This window comes from Cheilinus undulatus, linkage group 4 (genome assembly GCF_018320785.1).
Source record: "Cheilinus undulatus linkage group 4, ASM1832078v1, whole genome shotgun sequence".
In the NCBI taxonomy this organism is placed as follows: Eukaryota; Metazoa; Chordata; class Actinopteri; order Labriformes; family Labridae; genus Cheilinus; species Cheilinus undulatus.
In genome coordinates, this window is record NC_054868.1 from 18,505,831 (window position 1) to 18,532,222 (window position 26,392).

At 38.7% G+C, this 26,392-nt stretch overlaps 1 protein-coding gene across 8 annotated transcripts; it reads right to left on the reverse strand.

Moving 5' to 3' along the window:
• Positions 1–641: 641 nt before the first annotated feature.
• rfx1b (regulatory factor X, 1b (influences HLA class II expression)) lies at positions 642–25,888 on the reverse strand. Of its 8 annotated transcripts, XM_041785091.1 has the most exons (19): positions 25,798–25,888; positions 22,425–22,800; positions 18,565–18,662; positions 18,354–18,434; positions 8,756–8,829; positions 8,461–8,660; positions 8,369–8,421; positions 8,105–8,286; positions 7,897–8,016; positions 7,459–7,580; positions 7,234–7,352; positions 6,888–6,991; positions 6,629–6,798; positions 6,422–6,519; positions 3,352–3,501; positions 3,063–3,274; positions 2,830–2,983; positions 2,693–2,738; positions 642–2,357 (listed from the first exon to the last, which is right to left on the reverse strand). In XM_041785091.1, the coding sequence occupies exons 2-19, from the start codon at positions 22,771–22,773 to the stop codon at positions 2,185–2,187; spliced, it is 2,505 nt and encodes an 834-aa protein (XP_041641025.1). In that variant the 5' UTR covers positions 22,774–22,800; positions 25,798–25,888; the 3' UTR covers positions 642–2,184. The 8 variants fall into 8 exon arrangements, with proteins under 8 accessions (XP_041641025.1, XP_041641023.1, XP_041641020.1 ...); XM_041785089.1 differs by having other exon boundaries at positions 6,629–6,780; positions 8,369–8,660; positions 18,354–18,431; XM_041785086.1 differs by having other exon boundaries at positions 8,369–8,660; positions 18,354–18,431.
• Between the last annotated feature and the right edge of the window lie 504 nt (positions 25,889–26,392).

The following is a 26,392-nucleotide window of genomic DNA, read 5'->3' on the forward strand; positions in this document are numbered from 1 at the left end:
CTTACTTTGCCGGCAGCTGAAGAGTCGAGGAAAAGAAAGACAAACTAAGACATGTGAACCCTATTTTAGACCCTATTTTTTTCTAACAATTTTATTTCTGTATGTGAAGTAAAATTATGTAAGCATCCCAAATAAAACTAGGATGTTTGGGAAAAACTATAAAAATCCTTGCTCTTTTAAACAGCATTGGGAAATACTTTTAAAAGTAAAATTTTCATAGGGGGCTAATAATTTTGTCCTCATCTGTATGTATGGTGTACAAAGAACACTTGATTTCAAGTTTTCAGACAGCTTTGTTATAGATTCATGCTGATTTAATTTGATAGCAGAGATCTTGAAATAAATGTGTTTTCGGTCAAATCCACCTTGAAGATGGCCAGGTAAAAACTGGCTCATGTTACCTCGCTCACCCCTACTGACAAACCAGAGAAAGACTCTAGTTTCTGCACACAGCTGATCTCATAAATCACTAAATAGCACATATTTCACCCTACTTCTGTTTAGTTCACCCTGCCAAATCCTCATCAAGAACTTTTTATGGTTTTAGTAGACTTCTGTTTTTTTGTCAGCAAGTTTGCAGAAACAGCAGGAAATAGCTTTGACTGAACATTTAGAAAAACAATGACAAGTTTAACCAGTAATCACATCCTTTTAGTGAACAGAGAATAAAGCTACAAACGTGGATCACATTATAAAGTACAAAGATCTTCATAACACGGAGGAACTTGTTTATAAAAAGGTTCAGCAGCACAATCCAAGGACAGAATCCATGCCACAAATTTTAGCCCAGCGACATCGTTAGCGGAGGGTTTAATTTTTAAGTCTGAGTTTTTCCCCCTTTCCATAACTAATACATTTTTTTTTTAAGTTAGTGCTCTTTGGTGGGACCTGGGTAGTCAGAGCAGGTCAACCCAGTTAAAATCTTTTTCATACACTGCATAAAATCAACATCTGTTCATGCCATAATGAAAGCCACCATATCCACAGACTTGGTCCATTGTAATCATCACAACAGAAATATAGCTGAATAACCCGGTTTTGGGACACAGAATGACATGTTTGTTAAGGCAATAATGGTTCAACAAATTACAAATACTTTGGATATGCAAAAGGTTGACAAAAGGTACATAATATAGAATTATCGACAAAATATTCAACATTGATATCCAGAAAATAAATATCTACTTCTGCACTACAAAAGCTTAGAGAGCTTCAGCTGGTAGTTCTAGATTACCAAGGGTTGACATGGATGCAGTGAATTAAGTGCTGCTGATTGGGTGGGAACAGCTTTACCTGCATCTCTGAAAGTGTGTGATGGGATAACGCCTAAGCTATGTTTTTCAAAATCAGAGATCAGGGCTTGAATGAATGCATGGGTGATAAAAAGATAAAAAAGGCAGGGACGGATGAGAACCCAGGCAGAAGCTCAACAAAGCTTGACAGTCACCATCTCCGTTTTTTTTTTTATGGTGAGTAAAATGTTATGACAACATGGACTACTTCACAGGATCATTATTTATTAATCCACCAATACAGAATTTGTAGAATACAGTTTAGGCTAGAAATCTCTCAAAGGCACAGGGTTATCAGTCAAATGGCCACATGTTTAAGAAACAAAATAAGTACAAAATAAAAATATGGCAAATTCCTGTCATTTAACATCCACATACCAATGGCATGGTGCAGTATCATTCCAGATGTTACTCTGAGGTTTAAAAATGTAAAGTAGTGCCATTCCCTAAATTCCAGCTCCCTTGCATAGTCATTGCTAAGGCAAGGTGAGTGACAGTAAGGGCCAAATGGAGAACATCTCTCAACAGCACTCAGGGCAGTGATTAAGGCGGGGCAGGAGGGGAATTGGCGAATATAGGTCTGTACAATAAAGCTGAGGCTGGACAGAAGTGGGTACTACCGCTGGATGGATGGGAAGGCACAGAGAACATGACATGGAAGTCTGTGACTTGTCAAGTGAAGGCAGAAAGGAGAAAAAATGGCAGCACTGAAAACAGTTGGCAAAGGGGCTCTCCCACTTCCTCACGTTTACACACATCACATGACCACACCCACAAAACATCATCAGCTGGCAAACGAGAAGTGTACACAGGCTGACAGGATGAGATGGCATGATGCTGAACCTAAAGCACAAGTGTTTGTAAAGTGTGTGTCGAGATTATAAATCTGTATTTAAGGTGATGTACTCTCTGCCAGAGTGTGCAGGTTCAAACTTGTCCTGGGCTGCTTAGCGGGCGGCTCCATCGAATCCTTCTCCTCATCGACTGCACCCAGAGAGCTGGACTGAAGCACCAAATCTCCTGTCTCATCCTCGCTCTCCTCTTCATCATCTTCCTCCTCTTCTTCTAGTGGAGAAAGGCATTTATGAGACCTTTAATACATGCTGAAATACATACTGTGTAAGCTGTAAATGAAAACAAAAGTCATGATTTTGAAATCTCATAAACTTATATTTTAGTCTCAACAGAACATAAACAACCTATCAGATTAGTTTATATATTTTTCATGAAATGATAAAATGTCTCCGTTTCAACATCTGAGATGTTTATGTCCTATTGTGAGTAAGATACCGCTTTAGAAAATTGGCAAATCATTGTATTCTGTTTTCATTTACATTTTGCACAGCACCCCAGTTTTTGTAAATGGAGTTTTAAATAAAGAAAAATCCCACTATATCTACCTTTCTCTAGGTCTGCAGAGTTTCTGCTCTTGGCTGTGCTTGCAAACTGCAACAAAATGAAAAGACAGGACGATTATAATCAAAGAGCATGAAATGCAAACTGAACTATGTGAGAAGCTGTTTCTTCAGGTGCATACTTCTCCCATGACAGCAATTGGAGTCACTCCTTTGGCCTGGGCCACCCTGTGTTCTATCAGGTAGTACATGTACTCATCATACAGCAGGCGGATCAGGTGAAAGGAGCCAAAACTGGCAGCACTGCGCAGAGTCAAGTCTCTGATTACCATAGAGCTAGGGAGAGAACAGAGGAGGTTCAAGTATCTTTCATATCTAATCAAATATTCTTGTTCTTGATGAGTTTTCACCTCACCTATAAAAGGACCAATTGAGCAAGAAGATCTTGGCAGCCCTTGGTAGAGCGACAGCGTTGTGCTCGTATGGCTTAAGGGCCTTAGAGACGACACCATCCAACCAGGTGGCCCACTGCTCCAGGGAATTTTGCTGCTGCAGAGTGGCTTTAAAGTCCGTCTCTATCCTCTGTACAACATGGTTTTCACACTGACACACCCAGGAGGCCTGCTCCTGAGGGGGACACAGCTGGTGTTAGGGTCCTGCTGTGTTTTACAAGAAAGGGTCAAAGAAGGGAATGTTGGACGAACCTGTACGTTAGTGAAATCGACTCTGTTCAGGTCTGAAAGCATCTGGTTGATCTGGGCTGAGTTCTGGAGGACGGCACGTGCTGCTTGGGCCAGATGGTTTAGGCTGGTGTAGCGGCGCAGCGTCTGAGAGAAAGAGCTCACACACACCACCTGAAGGAACCAAAGAGGAGAGAAAAGGAATGATGGATGACTGGAGGGCTGCACAGCAAGGCCCACATCACAATTTATTACATTAATCAAACATTAGTCAATCTCAGAACCCTTAGCCAATGACTGTCTGATAGAATATGAATGCTTCTAAGTAGGGATTTTAACTGGAATTCAGCTGTGATTCCAGCAAAGTCAGGGGTTAGCGCTGAATGACTTCCTGTTGTTGTTAAACCAAACTGCCTCTTGGTTTGTAACACCCCAGAGTAGCAACCATTCATCTGCTGAGTCTCAGTACAACAGCAACCGAGAGTTACACGGCAGCTTCACTCTGACTCACTTTAACATTATGAGCCAAAAAAAACAGAAAACCAATTTCCATATGATTTACACACAATGTATGAGGGTTAAATGTACCAAAATGTGATGAAGCAAAATGGTAAGTCTTTTTCGAGACAAATTAAACACTAAAAAGTACTGATAGGAGCTGTCATTAGCATAGATAACATTTCACATGTTGTTTGTTCATTTCATTTGTCAACACAGCTAGGTCTACAAATGACTACTGAGGAAAACCAATACCTTCCCATGCTGAAAATCCAGACCGTAGAGGACAGTTAAGATCTTATTATGTATAACATGGGAATTTAGTTGAGGAAAAGCCAGCTTAAGTCAGAAAAAACCTTCAAACATCCAGGAGGTGTACCTTGATTGATTAGAGTATTTGCTTGGACTATTTGCAGTGTAGCTGGTCTTTTAGGTGAGACATTAGTGCAACGTAATCAAGCAGCAACAAACAAAAAACTGCAGTTCCTTAAGTGTCCGCTCAGCTGGTTAAAATCCCAATTTTATACACATTTTCAAAACCTGTTTCAAAAAAGGAATGAACAGTTCACTTTTAAGTAGTGTGGCTGACAGGGTTATTATTGCTACCTAAAACTAATAAAATAACTAAAACTAAAATATAAAAAATAATCCTAATTAACTGAAACCACAAGAAAAATTGACTTTACAAATGAAAAAACAAAAACAATCTAAAAAAATAAAAACTTGTGAAAAAATGTCCTTAGTTTTAAGTCATTGATACAATCATACTGACTGACATGTCATGTTTGACTCTTGAGGGTGATTTACATTTCAGAAGAGCTTGTTCATTAACCTGACACGCCAGATGGATGTGTTTCACACAACAAAAAACATGATGTAGCCGCTGTCAAGCTGCGCGTGCGCAGCTACTGACAACGCGAAACATGGCGACTACGGACATGTAAGTACTCGACTCTTGTAGTTTTTGATGAGAAAACAACTCACTGCTGTTCTTTGTTCTTCTTTAATGAAGAAATGTTGTCAAGTTCTGATAGAACTGGCGCTTTAGCAGCATCCATGCTTGTTTACGTCACGATTCTGCTGCGCCTGAAAGTATGGCCCCTTGTCACTGATTGGTCCTGTCACTTTCTAACTGGGCCCAAACAGTTCAGATGGGAGCTTTGCAAGATGGATTCGCCAGTGAAAAACAAGGAAACGGGTGTATCCATCTGCTTTGCAAGGTTACTTGTTCAGTGCATAAGTTAGAAATGGGTTATTTTCTTACACACTCGTAGCCCACTTCCTGGACCCATCTGTGTTTTGGTGGCTCTTGATACACTGACTCCAGCTTCAGTCCACTCTTTGTGAAGTTCTTGAATCTGCTTTGTTTGACAGTCTTCTAAAGGTTGAACTCATCCCTGTTGCTTGTGCATTTATTGTCACACTTTTCTCCACCAGTCAACTTTCCTTGAATATGCTTTTAAACAGCCTCTGAGAACAGCCTGCCCTTTCAGCAGTGATCTCCTGTTGCTTACCCTCCTCGTGGAGGATGTCAATGATCGTTTTCTGGACAACAGTCAAGTCAGCAGTTTTCCCGAGATAGCAGTTGTGTGTACTGAACCAGAGTGATAATAAAGGCTCAGGAAAAGCTTTGCCAGTTGGACTTTGCCACAATACTCTAATAATATGAGTTAGTGAATTTTAGATTTCTGTGAGCCATAAACCATAATTATGACATTAAAACACACAAAAAAGTTTGGGAATATTTCACTTTGTATGAGAAGAATCTAGAATATATAAAAATTAAACTTATCAAAGTAAAAATAAATTTTACTTGATATTCTAATTTTTAGTAATACATCTGTATGTTTTTAATTATATAATATTAACTTTTTCTGGCTGTTTAGGCTCTCTGCCATGGCTCTCCATATTACACAAAAAACTAAACTAAAACTAAGCATTTTTGTAAATTATCAACTAATCTAAACTATACTCCAGCATCAAGAAATAATAAAAACTAAACTTAAAATGAAAACAGAAAGTCAAAAAATAAAAATAAAAACCAATGGAAAAATCCCAAACTATTATAGGTGAATTTTCTTATAACTCATCTGTTTTTAATTCATTGAGCTTAGACATATTTGAATATTCATGTTATTATGGCTCCGTGATAGATATAGTAGGTGCTTGTAGCTGCATTCTTGGAGGGCTTGCTTCAGATCTACATCTTTTCCTGTTCCTAGATTGATCAAAAGTTAGGCAAAGCATTTTTAATGTGGTTCCAGCTGTCATAGGGCTTCTAATGGGTGACGTCACACACAACCTCCATGTTTTATTAAGTCTATGGATGTAAGCTGTTTTGTTGAGGGTAGAATTTAAGACAAGGATGAGAATGAACCTAGTACACAATCTAACATGAACATGTGTCTAAATAAAAGATTATGGCACGTAGTTGGCTAAGAAAACTTTAGTCAAGTGCTGCCCAAATTGTCGGTTGATCAAGCACAGGAGAAAAGCGAGAAAAATCCATATCAGGACACCTATGATACAGCCAGATCCCATCAAAAATAATAAAAAAGTCAAGGTAAATTATTAAGATCAATAATTACACTAATACCTTTATGCGAACCATTTCTTCTGGGATGTTCATCATGGCACCTGTCAACCAACTCTCCAGACTTTTGGCAAAGTTACGTATGGCCTGAGTTAAGGCACCTGTGGCCAGGATAGCAGTAATGAAGGGAGAAAGGGTTACACGTATATTTACATAAGCAAGTTTAAAAGAATGATGCTTCATTAGTTCAAACAGTCTGGATTAACTCACTGGGGATAGGTCTCAGCACATCAGGAATGAGGATCTCCACCAGAGTCTGGTAAAGCAGGTTGTCACACTCTCTTGTCCACTGCAGCACAGGCTCAAACTTACACAGCACCACCAGGCAGGATTTGGGCAGACGCTTCTCAGACTCATTGTGCCTGGGGGAGAACATGGGACTGTTGTTGCTCAGTCACAGCAGTGGTGGAGATACTTATGTGTGAAATGTTTCTTTAATCCAGCTGATTCGGGGATTGTTGGAACTTACGGGTTGAGTGATTCTGAGTCACTGTTCTGGCTGAACCTCCAAAAGGATTTCCACAGTGTCTCCACAAGGGTAAACTGAAGGTTAACCATCACATCCAGTATGGCCTGTGGAGATCAAATAAAACAAAAAAGAGGTTTTAAATTGTGTAAAAATCTCTAGAACAATGGCTGCTTGATATGTTCCTCTGAAAGTATCTTTAAAACTTAAGAAGCAGTCAAAACATAAATGGTCCTTTAGCACCTGGGTTTTCCAAAATGTATACAAACTGTGACATCAGGTTGATTAATCTGAGTTTTAACAACTAAATTAGGGGTTATGATCCTGGTCTACATTTTAATCCGTCTACCTCACAGTGTTCTCTGTAGAGAGTCTGAAAGGCCTTAAGGTGCTCAAAAAGGATCCCATCAGGCAGGATTTGGTCATGCACATCAAGGTCCACAAAGTCTGGTAGTGGTCTTGATGCCTCTAAACAAGATAAAGCAAGAGGAAGCACAAAGTTCAAGCAAGATATCACTAACTATGAAGGAATCAATTAGTAGGAGATATGTTTGAGATTGCAGGTTTTGCTCACCTAAAAACTGTTGATACTGCTGCACCTGTGCTGAAATATCACAGAGTGCTGCAGCCTGCTGCTGACTCATCCCACTTGATGTCCCATTGGCAATCCCCTGTGTCTTCTGAACTGGCTTTATTCTATTGGACAGAGTACCCATCATCACACGGGGCAATGAAACCATTTTGCAGCATTTTTGTTTTGCAGTTTAAGCACTTAAAATGAGGCAGAAACACTTTCGGCTCGAACATTAGCAGTTAAAGACAAGATATTCTGTCCCTGTTACACCTTTACTTAAGTGTGCAACATGGATTCAGATTGGTGGAGGGAGGTCAATATGCCCCTGCATGCCAAACTACAGAATTGGCAGGGCCCCTGAAAGACCCTGTATATGGGCCCTTTCCAGATAACATTTAATAATATCAACATATGCACAATGGATGAATTAAAACATACCTGTTTTTCTGTGAGAAAGGTTGCTGCCTCATGGCCATGTGCTGTTGTTCATCCATCAGTCTGAGCAGAGGGGAGCCTGATTTGATCCTCAGGCCATAGTAGTGGTACTTCGAGTTCCCTCTGAAACATAGACATTACAGATGATACAATCCAATGGCAAACTTATTTAGCAACGTCAAAGGGAGTGCATGTATATAAGTGTGTATACCTGGTTCCTAATCTCCGTGTACGTAGCCCCATGAAGACAGACCTGATGAGTTTACCAAAGGATGCAGCATTGACAGGGTCTAGTTTCTGCTCCTGGCAGTGCAGCAGGTAGTGGTAGTAGAGAGTGCAGCGTGGTAAACTCACCCCCTCTGCCCCCTCGTAGTTCTCACACAACCATTGTACCTACAGAAACAATTTATGGTCTTTGATTTGATGGAAAATCACCATTTTATGACATCATTTTCACTCAATCATAAGTACTCACAGTGGCAGGCGGGGCACGAGAGTTAGGGCTGGAGTAACTCTGTCCTGTACCTCCTCCCCCTGCTGCTCCACCCCCTCCTCCTAAAACATAACCTCCCTGAATGACGAAACCTCCTCCGCCCGCAGTTGCTCCCCCGTTATTGGCTCCTGCTGTTGCCACAGAAACTGACTGCGAGGTCACAGAGCTGCTGAGGTCTGACTCTGAATTAGGCGTGGTATCGTAATAAGAAGAGGACGTGGGAGGAGTCTGGGAGTAGATGGGTGAGTCTGAGAAGGGGTAGGTGCTTGAGCGACTGGAAAAGAGATGTAAACACAGAAATATTCATTACTGAAGGATGTAAGGTGTGTGTGAGCATACCCTTGAGGTACGGGAAATGCATACACTCACATGGTGGATGGGGTATAAGTTGCATCTCCTCCTCCTTCCACATATTGCACCTGGCCAGAGAACACATGGTCCACCTGATCAACACACAAACATGCCCCTTAAAGCATAACATTTATTTATATTTGTGTTCATGTTATAAAACTTTATCAAATATTTTCAATTTCACTCTGATAACTTCCTCTGCTGCTATGCTAAGATACGCTAAGGGGAAGTTACTGTATGGTGGGTTTTTGTGTTTTTGTCAGCCTGCAGCTCATCAAAACACTTTTTACAGTAACAAGAAAGAGCAGAAACAGAGTAGTCTGGATGGTAAAACTGAAGAAAAAAACAAAAGCTGCTGTGATGCTTAACTGCTGTGCAAAAAGATGAACCACAGAGCTCAAAATAAATGCTCTTTATCCTGTCTACTTCAGATTACAATCATGTTGTTGTACATCTTACAAAAATAACTGCTGGCATGTCTGTGTGTCTGTTTGTCTCAAATTGCACGCCAAACTGTTGCACCAATTGTCCTTAATAGATCTTAGAAGACTTCTTGGGTGTATTGGTTCAGAACTGCTGCCATGAAAAATCATAAGCATGTACAGATTTTCTCTAAAACTCCGAAATGTTACGCCGGGCCATCATTTGTGGACTTCTGCTGCATTCCACTGACCTCAGAAGGCGGATGTCAGAGCTGGGAATGATGTCACACCCAAGCTGCTACAAACTCATAAGAGTAGGTGACAGAGCCTTGTCTTCTGGCTATTTCTGCTGCTATGTGGAAAATTGCTACTGCAGCACTCAATGATAGCAGAGTTTATTGTTAAAGGGATATTTCAGGATTTTTGAAGTTGGGTCATATGAGGTACTTGGCTATAGTAGTGGCATTAGCCTCCAGTGATTTCTGTGAATGTTACTCCTGTGGTTATAAAGAGTTCAGAGAGATTCGCGGCATAATGGCTGTAGATGAGAATGTTTTAACTGCGTAGTTTAACAAGTTTTACATAAAAATGGGCCAAGAAAATATGTTGGCTTGCCTGTATGCTGTGTCGAAAACGTATAAAGCTCTTAATTTCTCCCCAAAAAACCCTGTGTCAGGCACTAATTTACGATGCAGCTTTCGACATTTTGTCTCCTTCCCCCTTCGCAAACTGATCCTCTAATCAGCTGTGTGGGTCTGCGGGTTTCTACAGGAATAATAACACCACACCAAGCTAAAATAAATGATAAATTATGTGTAAATAAGGTTGGTTAATATTACTTTGAAACTGCTATTAGGAGTTAAATCACTCGGAGACTCTTAGCTGCTGCTCTTTGTTATGCATGTGTAACATCATTCATCATGACAAGGATTAAGAAAAGAGTCCCATGCATGGCTCTAGTATGAAATTATTAAGGAGAAAGCTTTTAGCCCTGCCTTTGCAAGACATCCAACTTGAAACTAATAGAGTAATCAATCAAGATTTTTTGGGGGCCTTTTCATTCTTTTTCACATGAATTCAGAGTTGTTGACTTTCTTGATCTGCTAAAAGGTATAGTGTGTAAAATGGAGCCCAGAAAGATTTAGCAGAACAAATTAGGTAAAAACTAAACATAATATTTACAAGTATGCCTGTAACAGAGATCCTGCTAGACTCTGTTACTAGCAGAGTAGGCTGAGGACACACAGCATTGTTGCTACGGTTTAGCTTACAAGTAGCTTAAATAGCATTGTGGACAGTTACATGACAATGAGTAAATAATCAGACAGGGATTGGTTGAAGTTTAAAGCTTTATTTGATTAATTACTTTTGGTAACTGTTAGGAGTGCATGTGTACAGATACATCTAAAAAAATTAGAATATTGTGAAAAAAATCATTATTTTTTGTCACTCTCTTCTGAAAGTGAAACCCATATATTAAATAGACTTGTTACACAGAGTGAAGTATTTCAAGCCTTTATTTCTGGAAATTTTGATGATTATGGCTTACAGATAAGAAAATCCAGTGTCTCAAAAAATTAGAATATTGTGAAAAAGTTCAATATTGGAAAGTTAGGGTGTCACACCCTAATCAGCTAATTAACTGAAAATGCCTGCAAAGGTTTCCTGAGCCTTTAAATGGTCTCTCAGTCTGGGTCAGTAGGCTACACAATCATGGGGAAGACTGCAGACTTGACAGATGTCCAGAAGACAGTTATTGACACCCTCCACAAGGAGGGTAAGCCCCAAAAGGTCATTGCTAAAGAAGCTGGTTGTTCACAGAGTGCTGTGGTAGGAAAAGATGCACCAGCATAAGAGATAACCACAACCTTGAGAGGATTGTCAAGCAAAATCCATTCAAGAATTTGGGGGAGCTTCACAAGGAGTGGACTGAGGCTGGAATGGGGCACAGACCAATAGACATGGGCTACAAATGTGGTATTCCTCATGTCAAGCCACTCCTGAACCAGAGACAACGTCAGAAGCGTCTTACCTGGGCTGTAGAGAAAAAGAACTGGACTGTAGCTCAGTGGTCCAAAGTCTTCTTTTCAGATGAAAGTAAATTTTGTATGCCATTGGAAATCAAGGTCCCAGAGTCTGGAGGAAGGGTGGAGAGGCACAGAATCCGCGTTGCTTTAAGTCCAGTGTGAAGTTTCCACAGTCAGTGATTTGGGCTGCCATGGCATCTACTGGTGTTGGTCCACTGTGTTTTCTGAAGTCCACAGTCAACGCAGCCATCTACCAGGACATTTTAGAGACCTTCATGCTTCCTTCTGCTAACAAGCACCATGGAGATGCTGATTTCATTTTCCAGCAGGACTCGGCACCTGTCCAAACTGCCAAAGGTACCAAAAGCTGGTTCAATGACCGTGGTGCTACTGTGCTTGACTGGCCAGCAAACTGGCCTGACCTGAACCCCATAGAGAATCTATGGGGTATTGTCAAGAGGAAGATGAGAGACACTAGACCCAACAATGCAGATGACCTGAAGGCCGCTATCAAAGCAACCTGGGCTTCCATTACATCTGAGCAGTGCCACAGGCTGATCGCCTCTATGCCACGCTGCATTGATGTAGTAATTCATGCAAAAGGAGGCCCAACCAAGTATTGAGTGCATAGAAATAAACATACTTTTCAGAAGACTGGCATTCCTGTTTAAAATATCCTTTTTTATTGATCTTATGTAATATTCTAATTTTTTGAGACACTGAATTTTGGGTATTCTTAACTGTAAGCCATAATCATCAAAATCTTCAGAAATAAAGGCTTGAAATACTTCACTCTTTGTGTAACAAGTCTGTTTAATATATGGGTTTCACTTTCAGAAAAGAGTCACAAAAAATTGAACTTTTTCACAATATTCTAATTTTTTGAGATGTACCTGTATGTGTGTGTGTGTAGGTCCCACAGCCGATCAGCTGTTCAGCTCATTGCCGGTCGTCGCGGCACCTTAAAGAGAGAGAACGTAAATTATTAGCTCAGATGGAGGATTCTGTGGCTAAGTTAATTTATGTAGTGTAAAGAATAATTGTCAGGATTAAAATATGGGTAAATGTGGTGATGAATGCGCTGATCACTTACCTGTGCCTCTCTGTCTCCACTCCCAGGCTGGTGCGCAAGTAAAAAAGTCCCTGGGGCAACAGTCAACCGCTTTATAGTTCCTGGAGGGTTCAATCCAGCTGATCGGTACAGGGGTTGGGAAGTAAATGTACTTATTTCTTTTCTAGCTTTTTGGGGTTTGATTAATCAATTAAAATTAATAATTGTTTTCAATGTAAATATTTTTGAGTATTTGTATATATTTACGGATCTGGGGTTTTATTAATATTGTTCAATGTTTGATTTTAAATGGCATCCCTGCATGTGGTAGCACCCAAGGGGGAGGGGTATATAAGGGCACTCATTCTTTCATGGAGGGTTAGTCTGTCTGAGGTTTGCTGTCAAATAAGTCCACTACTATGACGCTGCACTGTGGAAACAGAAAATAAATGCCCATTTTCTTGGGTTTGCTCCACTTCCTGTCTCTGCCTCCTTCAATGGTCTGACTGCTCCTAAGGTCCATTCTACAATGCCTATGCAAATTAGAGTTTGATTACCTGAATACATACAATTGTTCTTTTTTTTTTTTTTGATTCTTTCTTTTTCTTCTTTAAACTCAGACTAAGCCTTTTAGTCATATGCAGAGACAGTCCCCTCCTGCCATCTACGTATCTTGAATGTTTCTACAGTACCACAGGTGGAATTAAATAACAGAGACATCTTTTTTAATCCAGTGATAAAAAAGCTGGATGGTTGGTTGTTGTTGTTTGGTCAGTGCGGCCTCCATCCATACAACACGAATCACAACCCCCACTGGCCAGGAGGTGAATCGATTCAGAGGCTTTGCTGAATCGATATTGAATTGGGGGAGGAAATATTGCGATGCATCGATTAATCGATATTTTTACCCACCTCTATATAAATGCAATCTGCACAGGCAAAACCCAAATCTGAAACTGAATGTAGACATTCAGCGCTGTTTACTGTGTGAATAATCAATAGAATAGGACACACCTGGGCAACAAAACCCACCTGTCAGTCACATGTTTCAATACTTTTGCTTACATGAGAAATGGGTGGGATCAAACAAAAGGTGCTATCTTCATAGTTGTGTATCAGATCCAGATGTAAATATCTGGAAATTAAAGCTGAAATGTTGATCTCTTGTCTCATATTCATCTTTTTGTGTCAAACCCAAATGTTTTTATTCTACAGCAAAAATAAAGGAACCGGGCCCACTGTTCCAATACTTTTGGAGAGTGCTGTACACCATAGTGACCTACCCTGTCATGAACACTGCATACTTGTGCCTTGTTGAGTCACACGGCACTGCAATACTCTGTCTAAATGCGGTTAGGCAGTGTGATTTTTATCTCAGTTCCCAATTCTGTTGCCACATTTCAGCTGATTAGTGTACAGGGAATCATGGCAAAAGAAACTGGGCGCATTTTTTGGAGGTGGAGTTGACAAATACTGAGCTGCAATTCAGCAGTTATAGCAAATAGAAACAAGAGGAAACATTAAATGGGATAGACAGTACTGCTGCTGAATCAGCTGAGGCAGAGGACAGGGAATGTTTTTGAAATCTTTCGGTGACTAATAAATGTAGATAAAATGTTCTTCAGGTGTTACTGTCCGGATGCGGGCAAGTAGATATGACTAATTGTATCGTTGCCATTTATCTCACACCAGAGCGCAAAAAATATGCCTGTAGAGAGAATCACGACTGGAAGTCACCTGGTGCTAGATGCACAGTTCTTCCACACCAAACTCATGAAAGCATGTCTTTATAGTCCTGACTTTGTGCACTGGGAAACAGTCATGTTGGAATAGAAAAGGGCCCTCCCCAAATTCGGGAAACAAGTGCCTAGCCCAAACCTTGAAAAAACAGCCCCATAACATTATCCCTCTGCCAAACTTCACAGACGGCTCAATGCATTCAGGCAGGGAACTTAATCTCGACATCTATCAAACCAAGACTTACCCATCTGACTGCCAAACAGAGATTTGTGATACATCACTCCACAGAACATGTTCCAGCTTCTCCATATTCCAGAGTTGGTGTGCTTTACACCACTCCATCCAACGCTTGGTATTGGACTTAGTGACATGAGGCCAGCATGTAACTGCTCGGGCATGGAAACCTATTCCATGAAGTTCCTGCCGTGCAGTTTTTGTGCTTACTGGTGGAAGTTCAGAACTCTTCAGATACAGAATCAGCACATATTGCTGACTTTTACGCATGATTTGCAGTCGTGACCCTGCATTCAGATTTAACATGGTCTACGGCTTGGTGCCTGAGTTGCTGTTTTTCCTGAACACTTCCACTTTCTAATAATATCACTAAAAGTTCAGTGTGGAATATCCAGCAGGGATAAAATTTCATGAACCATCTTATTGCAAAGGTGGCATCCATCACAGTACCACGGTTGAAGTCACTGTGCTCTTCAGAGCAACCCATTTTGTATCACAAATGTTGGTAAATGGAGACTACATGACTAGGTCCTAGATTCTAAAAACCTGTGGTAACAGGTCTGATTAAAACACCCGAATTCAGTGCTTAACAGGTGTTGACAAAATTTTTCGTCTATATGGCGCATGCCAGGGTATAACATCTCAAACATTGATATGGATATCATAAAATCCACCCACAATCTTTGAAGTGACAAAAGTAAAAGAAAATCAATAAAATCTTCCTGTCAGACACTCTGAAGCACCTCTTCAGTGTCCCTTGATTCTCATTCATGTCAAGAGCAGCAGAAAGGAAACTTCAAATGGGAATTCAGGGCAAAAATTATGGGCTGAGGTTTGTGCCACCAGAAACTGAATTTGAATAATACTGAATTTGAATAGCATGATTTGAATTTGAATTTAATGTTTTGAAACTGAATTTATTTGCTTTGAAGCTGTTTTTTTTTGCTTTGAAACTGAATTTATTTGCTTTGAAACTGAATTTTTTTTGCTTTGAAATTGAATTTTTTTGCTTTGAAATTGTATTTTATTCACTTGAGCATTCAACTCTATATATTCCTTAAATTCAAAAATAAAAAATTCAAATTCAGTTCATTCAATTCAATTTCAGTTTAGTGTGGCACACTGTTTATGTCATGCACTTCCGTGAGGAAGAGTAATCGAGCACAGATAGTTCTCAACTGAGCGGGACAGCTGAAAATACGTGTAGAAGAAGAACTGAGTGGAGCTGCCGTCTTGAATTTATGGGACCAGGGACGCAATAATCAGGTTTGTATTAAGCAGAGATGCACACAAGTCATTTTTTGCAAGTCCAAGTCAAGTCTCAAGTCTCTGGTCACGAGTCCAAGTCAAGTCTCAAGTCTTTGGCCACAAGTCCAAGTCAAGTCTCAAGTCTCCGATGGTTGTAATGAGCGTTCTATGATCTGCCTCTGAAGTCCAGTCTGCTTAGACCACTGCATTTTTCTATCTGAGGAATTTAAATCCTGTACTGTGTTATCACCATCAGTAGGGTGAGGTATTGTCTGTGGCCAGCTCGCCGTGGTGTGCGCATGTGTACACTTACATATGAACAGGGCTTGACATTAACTTTTTTTCACACCAGCTAATGTAACTATTGGCTAATAGCCACACAGTGTTTCACTAGCCACAGTTCTGTTGTTGCGAATGTATGTTCTATATATCATATGCTATAAGATGAGAAACAGGCTCTCTTTTTTCCCTCATCAACATGATCAATATCAGCTCCCCTCTTCATCAAGCTCCTCTCTGTGTACATATGAAACACTAGACACATGAGTCAGACTTCACTGACAGAGACAGACACTGAGACATTGGAGATTAAATGTTCTTGTTATATGTCAGATGTATTTCTTTAATGGTAGTAATTTTATACTAACACAAAAACACTTACTGTTAATGAACTGTTTATTCTGAAATAAAATAAAAACCCAATAAGCATTTCTAATTCTCACTCAGTCAGATCTTCAACAGAGTATACTGAGTATTTCTCCCTCTATTCTTCTTAAGAAACTTCTGTCATCATTTATGGTGTAAATTTCTTTATATGCATAAAATCAAGCTAAATCTGACTTTATTCAGCTGAAATCTCTTGGACTCTTTAGTTACTGATTTATCTGTTACAGTCTTTTATCCATCTATCTCTGGTTCTCTGCCTCCATGAACCGTATTTAAAATTTTAATGTTCCTATCGACTTCTATGTCCGTTCGTTATCAATAAGCAGCAATGCAGAGCTTCTAACCTTAATTTGTTCCCCCATAAACATATTATATTAAGGGAATATTAACCAAATTATATTTTAACATTGCGCACACCCATGGCTCACATGGGTGACACAGAGACACACACAACTGGAGAGTGCCCCCCCCCCCCCCCACACACACACACACACCCACACCCACCCACAGCGCTGACACTGATCTTCCAACGTCAGAGGGGAGCTTTAATGGGGGAGAAAATAGTTTAGGTTTTCTGAAACTTTTGCCCTCCACAGACTGAAGTCTGCAATCTACCAACATTTTAGTGTGTTTCAGAGTAGGTGTGTGCGTGATCATCGTGTCATTGTTATGCAGCATGAATGAAGATGAGGAAGAGAGGAGAGCAGCTGTAGGTGCTGCGTAAAAAGGTGCATGAACCGTCAAAGAAAAGGGGAGGAACGAGGCAGAAAATAACATGGGGACAAGAGATCATGATGGAAAAATGAAAAACCGAAGATTGTGCACAAATCCCAAATCACGAGTCTGAGTCGAGTCTTGAGTCCCTTGTGCACGAGTCCAAGTCAAGTCTCAAGTCACTGATGTGTGCGACTTAAGTGCAACTCGAGTCCAAGTCGCAGACTCGAGTGCCCATCTCTGGTATCAAGCTTAAAATTATTCATATTTATCATCATTTACAGGAAGAAAAACGGTCGGCAAGGTATAATCGGTCACTGACGTGAAAACCTGCGCTGTCAGACAGCCTGTCTGTCCCGTTTCCTTATGTGCAAAATTTTTTACTAACTATTTTAAATGGCGTTAAGGTAACTTGGCTGTTTGAGAGGAACAATTTCCACCACCCTCCCCCAGCTGGCTTCTACTTCAAGCTAGCTGGGCATTACATGCACTGGAGAAAAATACTGTAAGCCAGCTATCCCTGTCATACTGACTGAAGCTATGCTGAACCATATTACTAGCTAGCTCCAGTAGCTGCAGTAATGTTAGGACTTAGATTGCGCTTTTCTTCCTGTAAACAATGATAAATATGAATAATTTTAAGCTTAATACAAACCTGATTATTGCGTTCCTGGTCTTGAGACATTGCGGAACAGACGGCAGCTCCACTCACTTCTTCTTCTACATGTATTTTCAGCAGTCCCGCTCAGTTGAGAACTATCTGTGCTCGATTACTCTTCCTCCCGGAAGTGGATGAGGTAAACGGTATGCTACGCTGAACTGAATTTGAATTGAATGAACTGAATTTGAATTGAATGAACTGAAATTGAATTTTTTATTTTTTAATTTAAGGAATATATAAAGTTGAATGCTTAAGTGAATAAAATACAATTTCAAAGCAAATAAATTCAGTTTCAAAACAATAAATTCCATTTCAAAACATTAAATTCAAATCATGCTATTCAAATTCAATATCATTATTTAAATTCAGTTTCTGGTGGCACAAATCTCAGCCCATAAAAAATGATTTGTCACATTGCTACGCACCCGTACTATTGGGACTTTGTAACAGGAAACGATGGAATTAATATGACTTTGTTGTTGAAGATTTCTTGCACCTCATATGGTTAGGACAAGTTTTCCTGGTTTTGGAGCCACAGGTGGAAGATTTTGGAAATCTACAGTTATGACCATATGTTGGCATGCTCTTATTTACTTCCACCTATGTCTGTGCTATCTGCTTACAACAAGTGGCATGCTGTATATCTAGGCAACTGTTTCGTTGTTAATGCTTTTAATTTGTAGTACCACATTATACACTAGCCTGCTGTCTAACTCTAATAACAGATAGTATAATAAAGACCTGAAATCAAATTTGAGTCGTGTAATTTTCATTATAGAAATGATTAGAAAGTGATTAGAATACATAAACCAGAAAATAAACTATTAGTTTTTTTGTTTTTTGCATGTGTTACCTCCTGGTTGATGTGCACAGACTGCAGGCTGTTGACGTGGCCACTCTGAATCCTCTTAGCTGCTTGCAACACTGACCTCTGCTGATGACAAAGCCACAGTGTCAGACTGACACTTAGGCACTCAAGCATCCGTTGTGACTAACTTCTGCATGGTCAAAAAACTCATACAGAAGTTCCAACCCATGTGGCATATATGTAAGTTGTGTCTTACCTGTGCGGTGGTCTGTAGTGGCTGGACCACCTGAGTAGGAACACCAGGAGCAGGTGGACTAGAGTCTGACAGACTGTCATTAGAGTGGACAGAGTCATCTAGGGAAAGCACAGAGAGGGTAAAATTAATGATCAGAGAAATTAACAGGAAAGCCACAATAACTTCCAGTTCAATACTCACAACAAACTGATTCCCAATCATAGTAACAGCCAGCACAGAACATTCTGCAACAAAGTGTTTATTTTTGCTAAACTGGAGAGTGGAGAGGTGGAAGAGTGTGTTCATCTAACTCTCTTGTCATCCTTATATGCTGTAGGACAGCCTTGGACAGTTAATCTCCCCAGATGGAGAGAGAAATCACTCTATCTTGTAAACATGAAGATCAAATGAGGGGGAAGTGAGGGATGAAGGGTAGATGGGAAAAAAAGACAGAGGATGGAGGATTGACAGAGATGGGGGAAATATTCACTTATTTGCATCCTTCTGGTGAGAAACCATTCCTTATCGCTTATTCCACTTACTTTTAACTTGGAAAAAAGTTCCCAACATGCCATACATGTTTGTAGGCATCATGAGGCATCATGACTCTGCACAAAGCACTGCTCCATAACAGATGGAAAGTGTAAAAATGACTGGTACCAATAGAACTAAAGAGTAAAAGTGACACCATTCAGTGCAAGTCATTCTAGTCTGTTTACATGGTCCTTAGAATAAACTAAGGCTAAGCAATTAAATGACATTTTTGGATAAAAATATCACAATATAACCTACTGTAATTTTCAAGTTGCAGAGGGTCTATTATTTCATAAATCTGAGATGTGTGTCAAAATACCAGCTGATGTTATGCTCTACACATCTTAAAAACATTCAACTGTCAATTTTTTAAACTATAAAATACACCACTTTCCTTGTTTTTGTATGTGTTGCTTATATCAGTGAAAATAGCATAAAATGATCATTCTCTTCAATACAACAATTCATGACATATTCTCAACATGAGTTAAAATTAAAAACATTTAGTTTTTTTTACAGAATAGTTCAGCCCTAGGGTAAATAAATGTTTTGTGATGCACCAAAAGACAACAAACCCATGCCTTATTACAAAATCAAAATAAAGTATACACACAGGTGATAATCTATCAGTTTAATTTTTAATAAGTCAATGGAAATTATGCTTGTACAGAATTCTATAGTCTATAAATTTATATTAATAGCACATCAAAGCTAGGGCTGTGCATCCTCATTTAATTGTCATTGCTTCTATTCCACAGTGCATCACAATGGGTTGCACCTCATTTTTCACTTTATTATTTATCATTTTTCACTTTTAGATTCTGATAAAATGGAACTCCTTTTCCCTTTATAAAAAATTATTTAGAAAGTGCTTTAGCAAACATGCCAGTTTAGGGCCAGGCGTTGATGAATGGTAAGATATGATATTCTGTATATATTTATATGGTTTTTTTCTCTAAAGAAAAACCAAAACTAAGTCAATTCTAAGTCAAATCCAAATAGGACGAATGCCAAATGTCACACAGGCACTTTTATCAACTGTCAGCAGCACAATATCAACATGTCATAAAAAATGACATTAAAAAAACTACCTCTAAGAGCTCAATAAATTAAATTAAATAAATTAAATTGAAATGCTCATTAAATAAAACATAATAAAATAATTGTGTATGTATTATATATATTATAGATGAAATATAATGATGTAAAAACATGAAAGATTGCCTAGCCCTATGCCAGCCACTATATCTTAGGGCTGCCCAATTATGGCAAAAATCATAATCAGAATAATTTGATTGGCCTTGAGATCACAATTCTGAAACACAATTATTCACTGATTTGAATACATCTGCAACATATGCACTTACCTAATCTAGGACATGTTCAACACTCTAAAAAGAAGCAATAGATGAGTGCAAAAATATGATGATGTGAAAATAATGCTGTGTAACAAGAATAAAAGGAAAAAAGCACCTTTATCACCAAAATAACGAAAAAAAACATACAAACCACACATTAAATCACAATATTGAAAAAACAATTGCAATTACATTATTTTCCACAAAAAAAAAGTCATAATGTACACATTAGATCATTTGATCATTTGAAGAAAGATTGACTACTTCTAAGTGCTTCTAAGAATTAAAAGTGAATACTATGAAAATCAGGGCTGTTAGCTTTAACGCATTAATCAGGATTTATTGAATTCCATAACTACGGGTTAATTTTCTTGATGCTTATGAGATGAAATTCTGCAATTGTGATTAAAAGCGTTAAATCTTTGACAGCTAAACTTAAAAATGTACTTTTTTAAATGCAGCATTTCTTAGAAACCTGAGTAACAGAAACAGAGTTTCAATTGAGTAGAACCTAGCTCTTCAAACTAATGATCTAGGTAGGATGGTATTTTTAATGCTCACAGTTATAAAGCTTACTTAGCCTTCCTATTTTACATGAATAAGGTAGGGCCACAGCATGCGAGTGCCTAACTCTGGGTGAAAGTGCATAGTGTTACCTGATACAAGCAGGCAAAAATATCTACAAATAGAAGTCCCCAAAATAAACATACAGACAGACCCCAAATCAATTTCTCATAGTTTTAAAGTACAAACTGTTTTCTTGGACTGACCATTTATTTTGTTTATTCATAAAGTTTAACCTCTATAAATTCAACTATTTTAACTTCAATAATTTGATCTAATGCATGGCAAAGATCAAAATCCTTGTAAGCACACATTAGTTTAAATAAAAACCTTATTTCTGTGGAACCTGCACACTTAAAGATAAGTAGTTTCTACATAGTGAAGATGATAATTGTATAACAAACTCTCTTTAAGGCAAAAGCAGCAGAGTAGAAGTGACTTCAGGTTCCCACCATCACTCTCACTCCCACATTTGGGACCACGTAGCCTAGCAACTAGCCTAGCAAAAGTCCATCAGCTTGTTTTGTCCAAATAATGTATGCAATCCCTGAACAGACAGGCAGACTACAGCAGCAGTTTAACAATTATGGTGGGCCTTAGATCCCTGCTTATGTTTATCTTAGACATTTCAAATAATAACTAATAAATGGAAAATTCTTTTGCATATTAAAACTTTGTGCAGTTTTAGTTGGATATTTCCTCAATATTTGAGTATACCCTTAAAAGATTTAAGTATACTACCTCAAACTAAATCTTCTGATACCTGCTCACAACACACTGAACATCTTTTACAAGTCCTGCTGTGAGCGAGTGACACCAAGGCATGGGAGAGAGATGACTGAGCACTTCGAGTGTATGTCTGAACAAAAAGAAAGGATCACAACCTGGTAAACTTTTGTCAATCATACTGAATAATATTTTGATTATTACTTTTTGTGCTAGTATTTATTGATAAAATGAAAGTTATTCATCCATTGTACTTTCAGTCTGTACATAAAAATAAAGGTACTAATAGTGCCTGTTTGAAATTTCAAGATGCCAAGGAGTGGGCGTTACCCATAGTCAATACGTATGACAGTCTAAAGTCAAGATATTCAGCTAACAATGATCTACAACCAGAGGAAAATGAGTAACCTTAAATTTGAACAATTGAAATCAGCAAATATTTTTTTTTCCTTGGATGAATGATAAAAAAACACTTAATAAATCAGGATTTATGTTTTGAACTGCCAAAAAAGAAGATCATGATGAGCCCTAGCAAATCTACCATTTAAAACTGTGCAAAAAAAGAATTTAGACACAACTCTGTAGATGCACCTTAAGCATTATACAAATCTCCAGTCTTCTTGCTGCCTATGCCAGAATAAAGTGTGTCGTATGAATCTATATATGTGTACAATTATGTATCATTCATTTGTTGCTCACCTGTTACAGTCACTATGATGTACTGGGGTGAGGTGCTCTGACCATTACTTTTCTGGACCGCGGATGACTGGACTTCAGGGGTTACATAGTGTTGGGTGGGAGCGGTCAGAACCACGGCTTTCTGGCTCTGAGCCTGGGAGGATGTTGCTTGAGAACAAAGTGCATCCTGTCCCGTTTTTGAGGTGCTGGTTGATTGGTTCACTGATGAAATGGTTCCTGAGGTTGCTGGGATGTCAGAAAGGAAATGTGCTGGCTTTGCAGATGAGGGCGTGGTGGAAGCAGGTGTTGCTATGGTTACTGTGTTGGCCTGCTGAGGCTGAAGGTCCTCAGAGTATCCTGAAGTTGCCATGGCAACCAAGGCTTTGAGGCACTAGTTCTGTGAATAAAACAACAAGACACTCATTTACCATAATGCATCTTATAGAAGTAACTACACACAAATAGGACATCAAATTATGTAGATGTGGAAGTTGGCATTATTATGAAAAAAATAACAATACCTCATGTTTGTTTACTATAAATACTTTCTTCTTATTGTATCTTTATTTTTGATTTGACTACAAATGGTCATCGTGTGTAAATAAAGTATTCAAAGTAACTATAAATAAAATGTACACAAAAGGCTTACTATTTCCTTTTTTGATGTGTGACCAAGTTTGTGTGTGCTTACACGTGTATGAGCTTACATGTGAGCACACACAAGCTGTTTGAGTGTGTTTGTAACATAAAGCAAGGAGGAAGCAGGGCTTTTTTCTGATATTAGGCAGTAGACTAGATGTTTTCCTGTTTGCGACAGTATGAAATACAGAGCAACCATAAAAGCCTGAATTAATCAACAATAACCTCGAGCTGAGTTTCACTGTTACCAAATATTGGGTTCCAAGAGATTGAAAATAACTAATTACATTTACTCAAAGTACTTTAATTGAGTAGTTTTTTGTTGTAGTCATACTTTTTTGAGTAGGGTTAGGGTTAATTTTACTTAGAATTCAGCAAGTTTTAACCATAAAATCTGTACTTTTTCCACTTCTGTTGACTACACAGTAGCACACAGAGAAAGAATGATTCCACATCACATCCTAAAACAGCTGTTGTATTTCACTTCATTATAGAGGTGTGGCTTTACCTGAAAAACCTGGTTGGAAATCTGTATTCTTATGCTGGTATTGGTATATATAACTGAAAGATAATAGTTTACTGTACAACTCCTCTGTAGCTACTAAAGCTGGGCAATACACTGAATTTTAGATTAAATTACAATATGTCCTACCGCAAATTTTAAATCCCACTCAGTACTTAAAGTACACTAAATGAAACAGGTTTTACTTTTAATTGAGTAGATTCATAGAATAGTGAATTTATTTCTACTTAACTAAATTACACCCAGAGTAAATGTACTTTTACTTGAGGACAACAGCTGTGTGCTTTTTCACCCGTATGGATTCCAAGCAGGCCTGCTAAGAGAACTGGCAGGGCTCCTGAAAAACTCCATGAATGATATCAATGCATGTGTGATGGATCAGAAGCATTGCTGCTAGCATCCTGGCTAACAGTTTTCTTCATTTTGGAGCTGAAAAGTGTGCCACACTATTATTTGGTACTGGTATTCAAATTAGTTATTTATGCCACTCTAAGATGTCTTTTAATCACTGTTTCCACCAATTTTTTCCACCTTTAATCCATTTACTGTCTCTTATAACCAATGTTTGCTACTTTTAACCCTACACTGTTTTAGACACCTTAAGACACATTTTGCCACTTTTTTTTAACAGTTTTTCACCATTTTTATCACTTTTCTCCACTTTAAACTATTTTTGGTTTCTAATGGCCAATTTTTGTTAGGCTACTTTTAACTTATTTTTGCAACTTTTTAACCCCTATACACTAATTCAGACACTCATTTTTGCCTCTTTTTGTTTATTTTTGCAAGTGACACATTCTTGCCATCATATTTTTGCTACTTTAACCAAACCTGTACTACTTTTTAACTGCTTTTCATCATTTCTTCATACATTTTTGTCCCTTTTTGCCTTTTCTTAGCCCATTTTTGCCATCGTTGTCTCTTTTCAGTGTCTTTTAACCCATTATGCCACCCTGTTACCATTTTTTGCCAATTTTAACCCTGTTTCTTTTTGCAATTGTTAAATTAGTTTTCCCTTAAAGTTATTTCAATCACTTCAACTATTATCTCTGGTAGCCTGACATTTGTGCACGTCATGGCCTAGCTATGAAGTCTGACATTATTTTCCAAATGCTTTATTTCAATATTCATGTAAACAAAAAAAGGTAAGTCTGTTTTCAGAAAAGGGGTTTACATTTTAAAGAGGCTACACTGTATTACAACAACAATAGTTAAATACAATTATTTTTTGTTTGTTTCTTTGATAAGAATAGTTATTACTCAGGTTTAATATAAATTATCACAGATTAACTTTACCTTGGACCATGATTTTCCTGACACCCATATGCCCCTTATTTGGCTGGCCCCCAGAAAACTCTCCCCCCTCATTCCCCCTTATGGGCGGCCTTGATTCCAAGTGAAACAGAATGACTACATTACTAACTAAAAATAAGAAAATACGCAACCAAGGCCAGCCCCAGATATAACGCTCTGAAAATAGAACCAAACTTGTAGTGGGCCCACTGTCAGTCAGAACTTTTGGCCATCCCACTCTAGAATAAGCCACTCCTGCGTAACCCAACATTGCAAACAGGACAATCAGATGATCATCCGGCACACCGTGTCCACGGAGTGACCTGCCCTACTCAATGTCAGACCGAAAACTTTTTCAAAGTCTTGAAACCAGTACAAAACATGCTCTAGTCATACTTCAGCATTAAGAAATCAGATATGGCGAAGTTGAGTGAGCTCTCTCCTGTGTTTCTGAATAGCTCGGTGGAAAAGTGAGTTGTAGAAGCGACAGTGATATAGCTTCCTCAGCTAACTAGCTGCTCACGCTGAGTTGTGACGTTAAAGCTAACTTAGCTCGCTGCTAGCTTCTCAGGTTGGAGAGTCGCCAGACCAATAAACGTTACTTGTTTAGTGACATAACAGTTACATAGTTTTTGAAAATGTAGGGGAAATCCAGAACAGATTATATTTAAAAGTACGACTGTCACTGCCTAAGACACCCGCCATCTTGTGCTGTTATCAAAGATCTGACATCGCTATAACAACCGTCTGCGTTAGGAGGGAAGCTACAACTGCTGTCATCTCCTCAACATCGACATGTTTCAATAAAGCTGCAACTGTACCGACAACGACACCTTTATAACAGAGAGTAAATTAACTAATAACTCTTAAAGATCTAACTGCTTCACCTCCCCTTTATCCCAGTTTTGTCTTTTTAATCGTTTAAGTTTTTTTCCTTACATTTATGTTGTTATTGTTGACTCCCGTTGCTTGGCTCTTGTCGCCAGGACTACCGTGACTATGGCGCCTTGCCTTCACCGGGGCAACTGTTGCTACCCTCTCGGCCCAGCCCCGCCTCTCACTAAATGGCGATTGGCTAGCACAAGAGGTGGTCGCAGCGTCAATAAAATACTTGTTTGTAATTGGTAGACGGTGTTTGTCCGTCACCTACCGTCAGTTGCCCACTTCTACTTTCTGATGACTAAAATGTCAATCAGATTGAAGAAAAACGATGAAATGTCATTCTTTTCCAGTGAACTGTTGCTGCCGTTGCCCAGTCTCTCTATTGATCATATTGCTGACTTTTCCTCATCTTTTAATAAAATGCAGTCTCATATTTTAATTTAGAGACTATCCTATCCTTTTAAATGACCTGGTTTATTATTGCATTCACATTTTTTAACAAACATAATTCAGTTGGTTTTAGTAAATGGCCACATGACCAACGTTATACAGGTGCATCTAAAATAGAAAATCATGAAAAAGTTTTTTCCCTGTGATTTAAAAATAAACTTTAATATATTCTATCTTCATCTCAAACAAAGTAAAATATTTC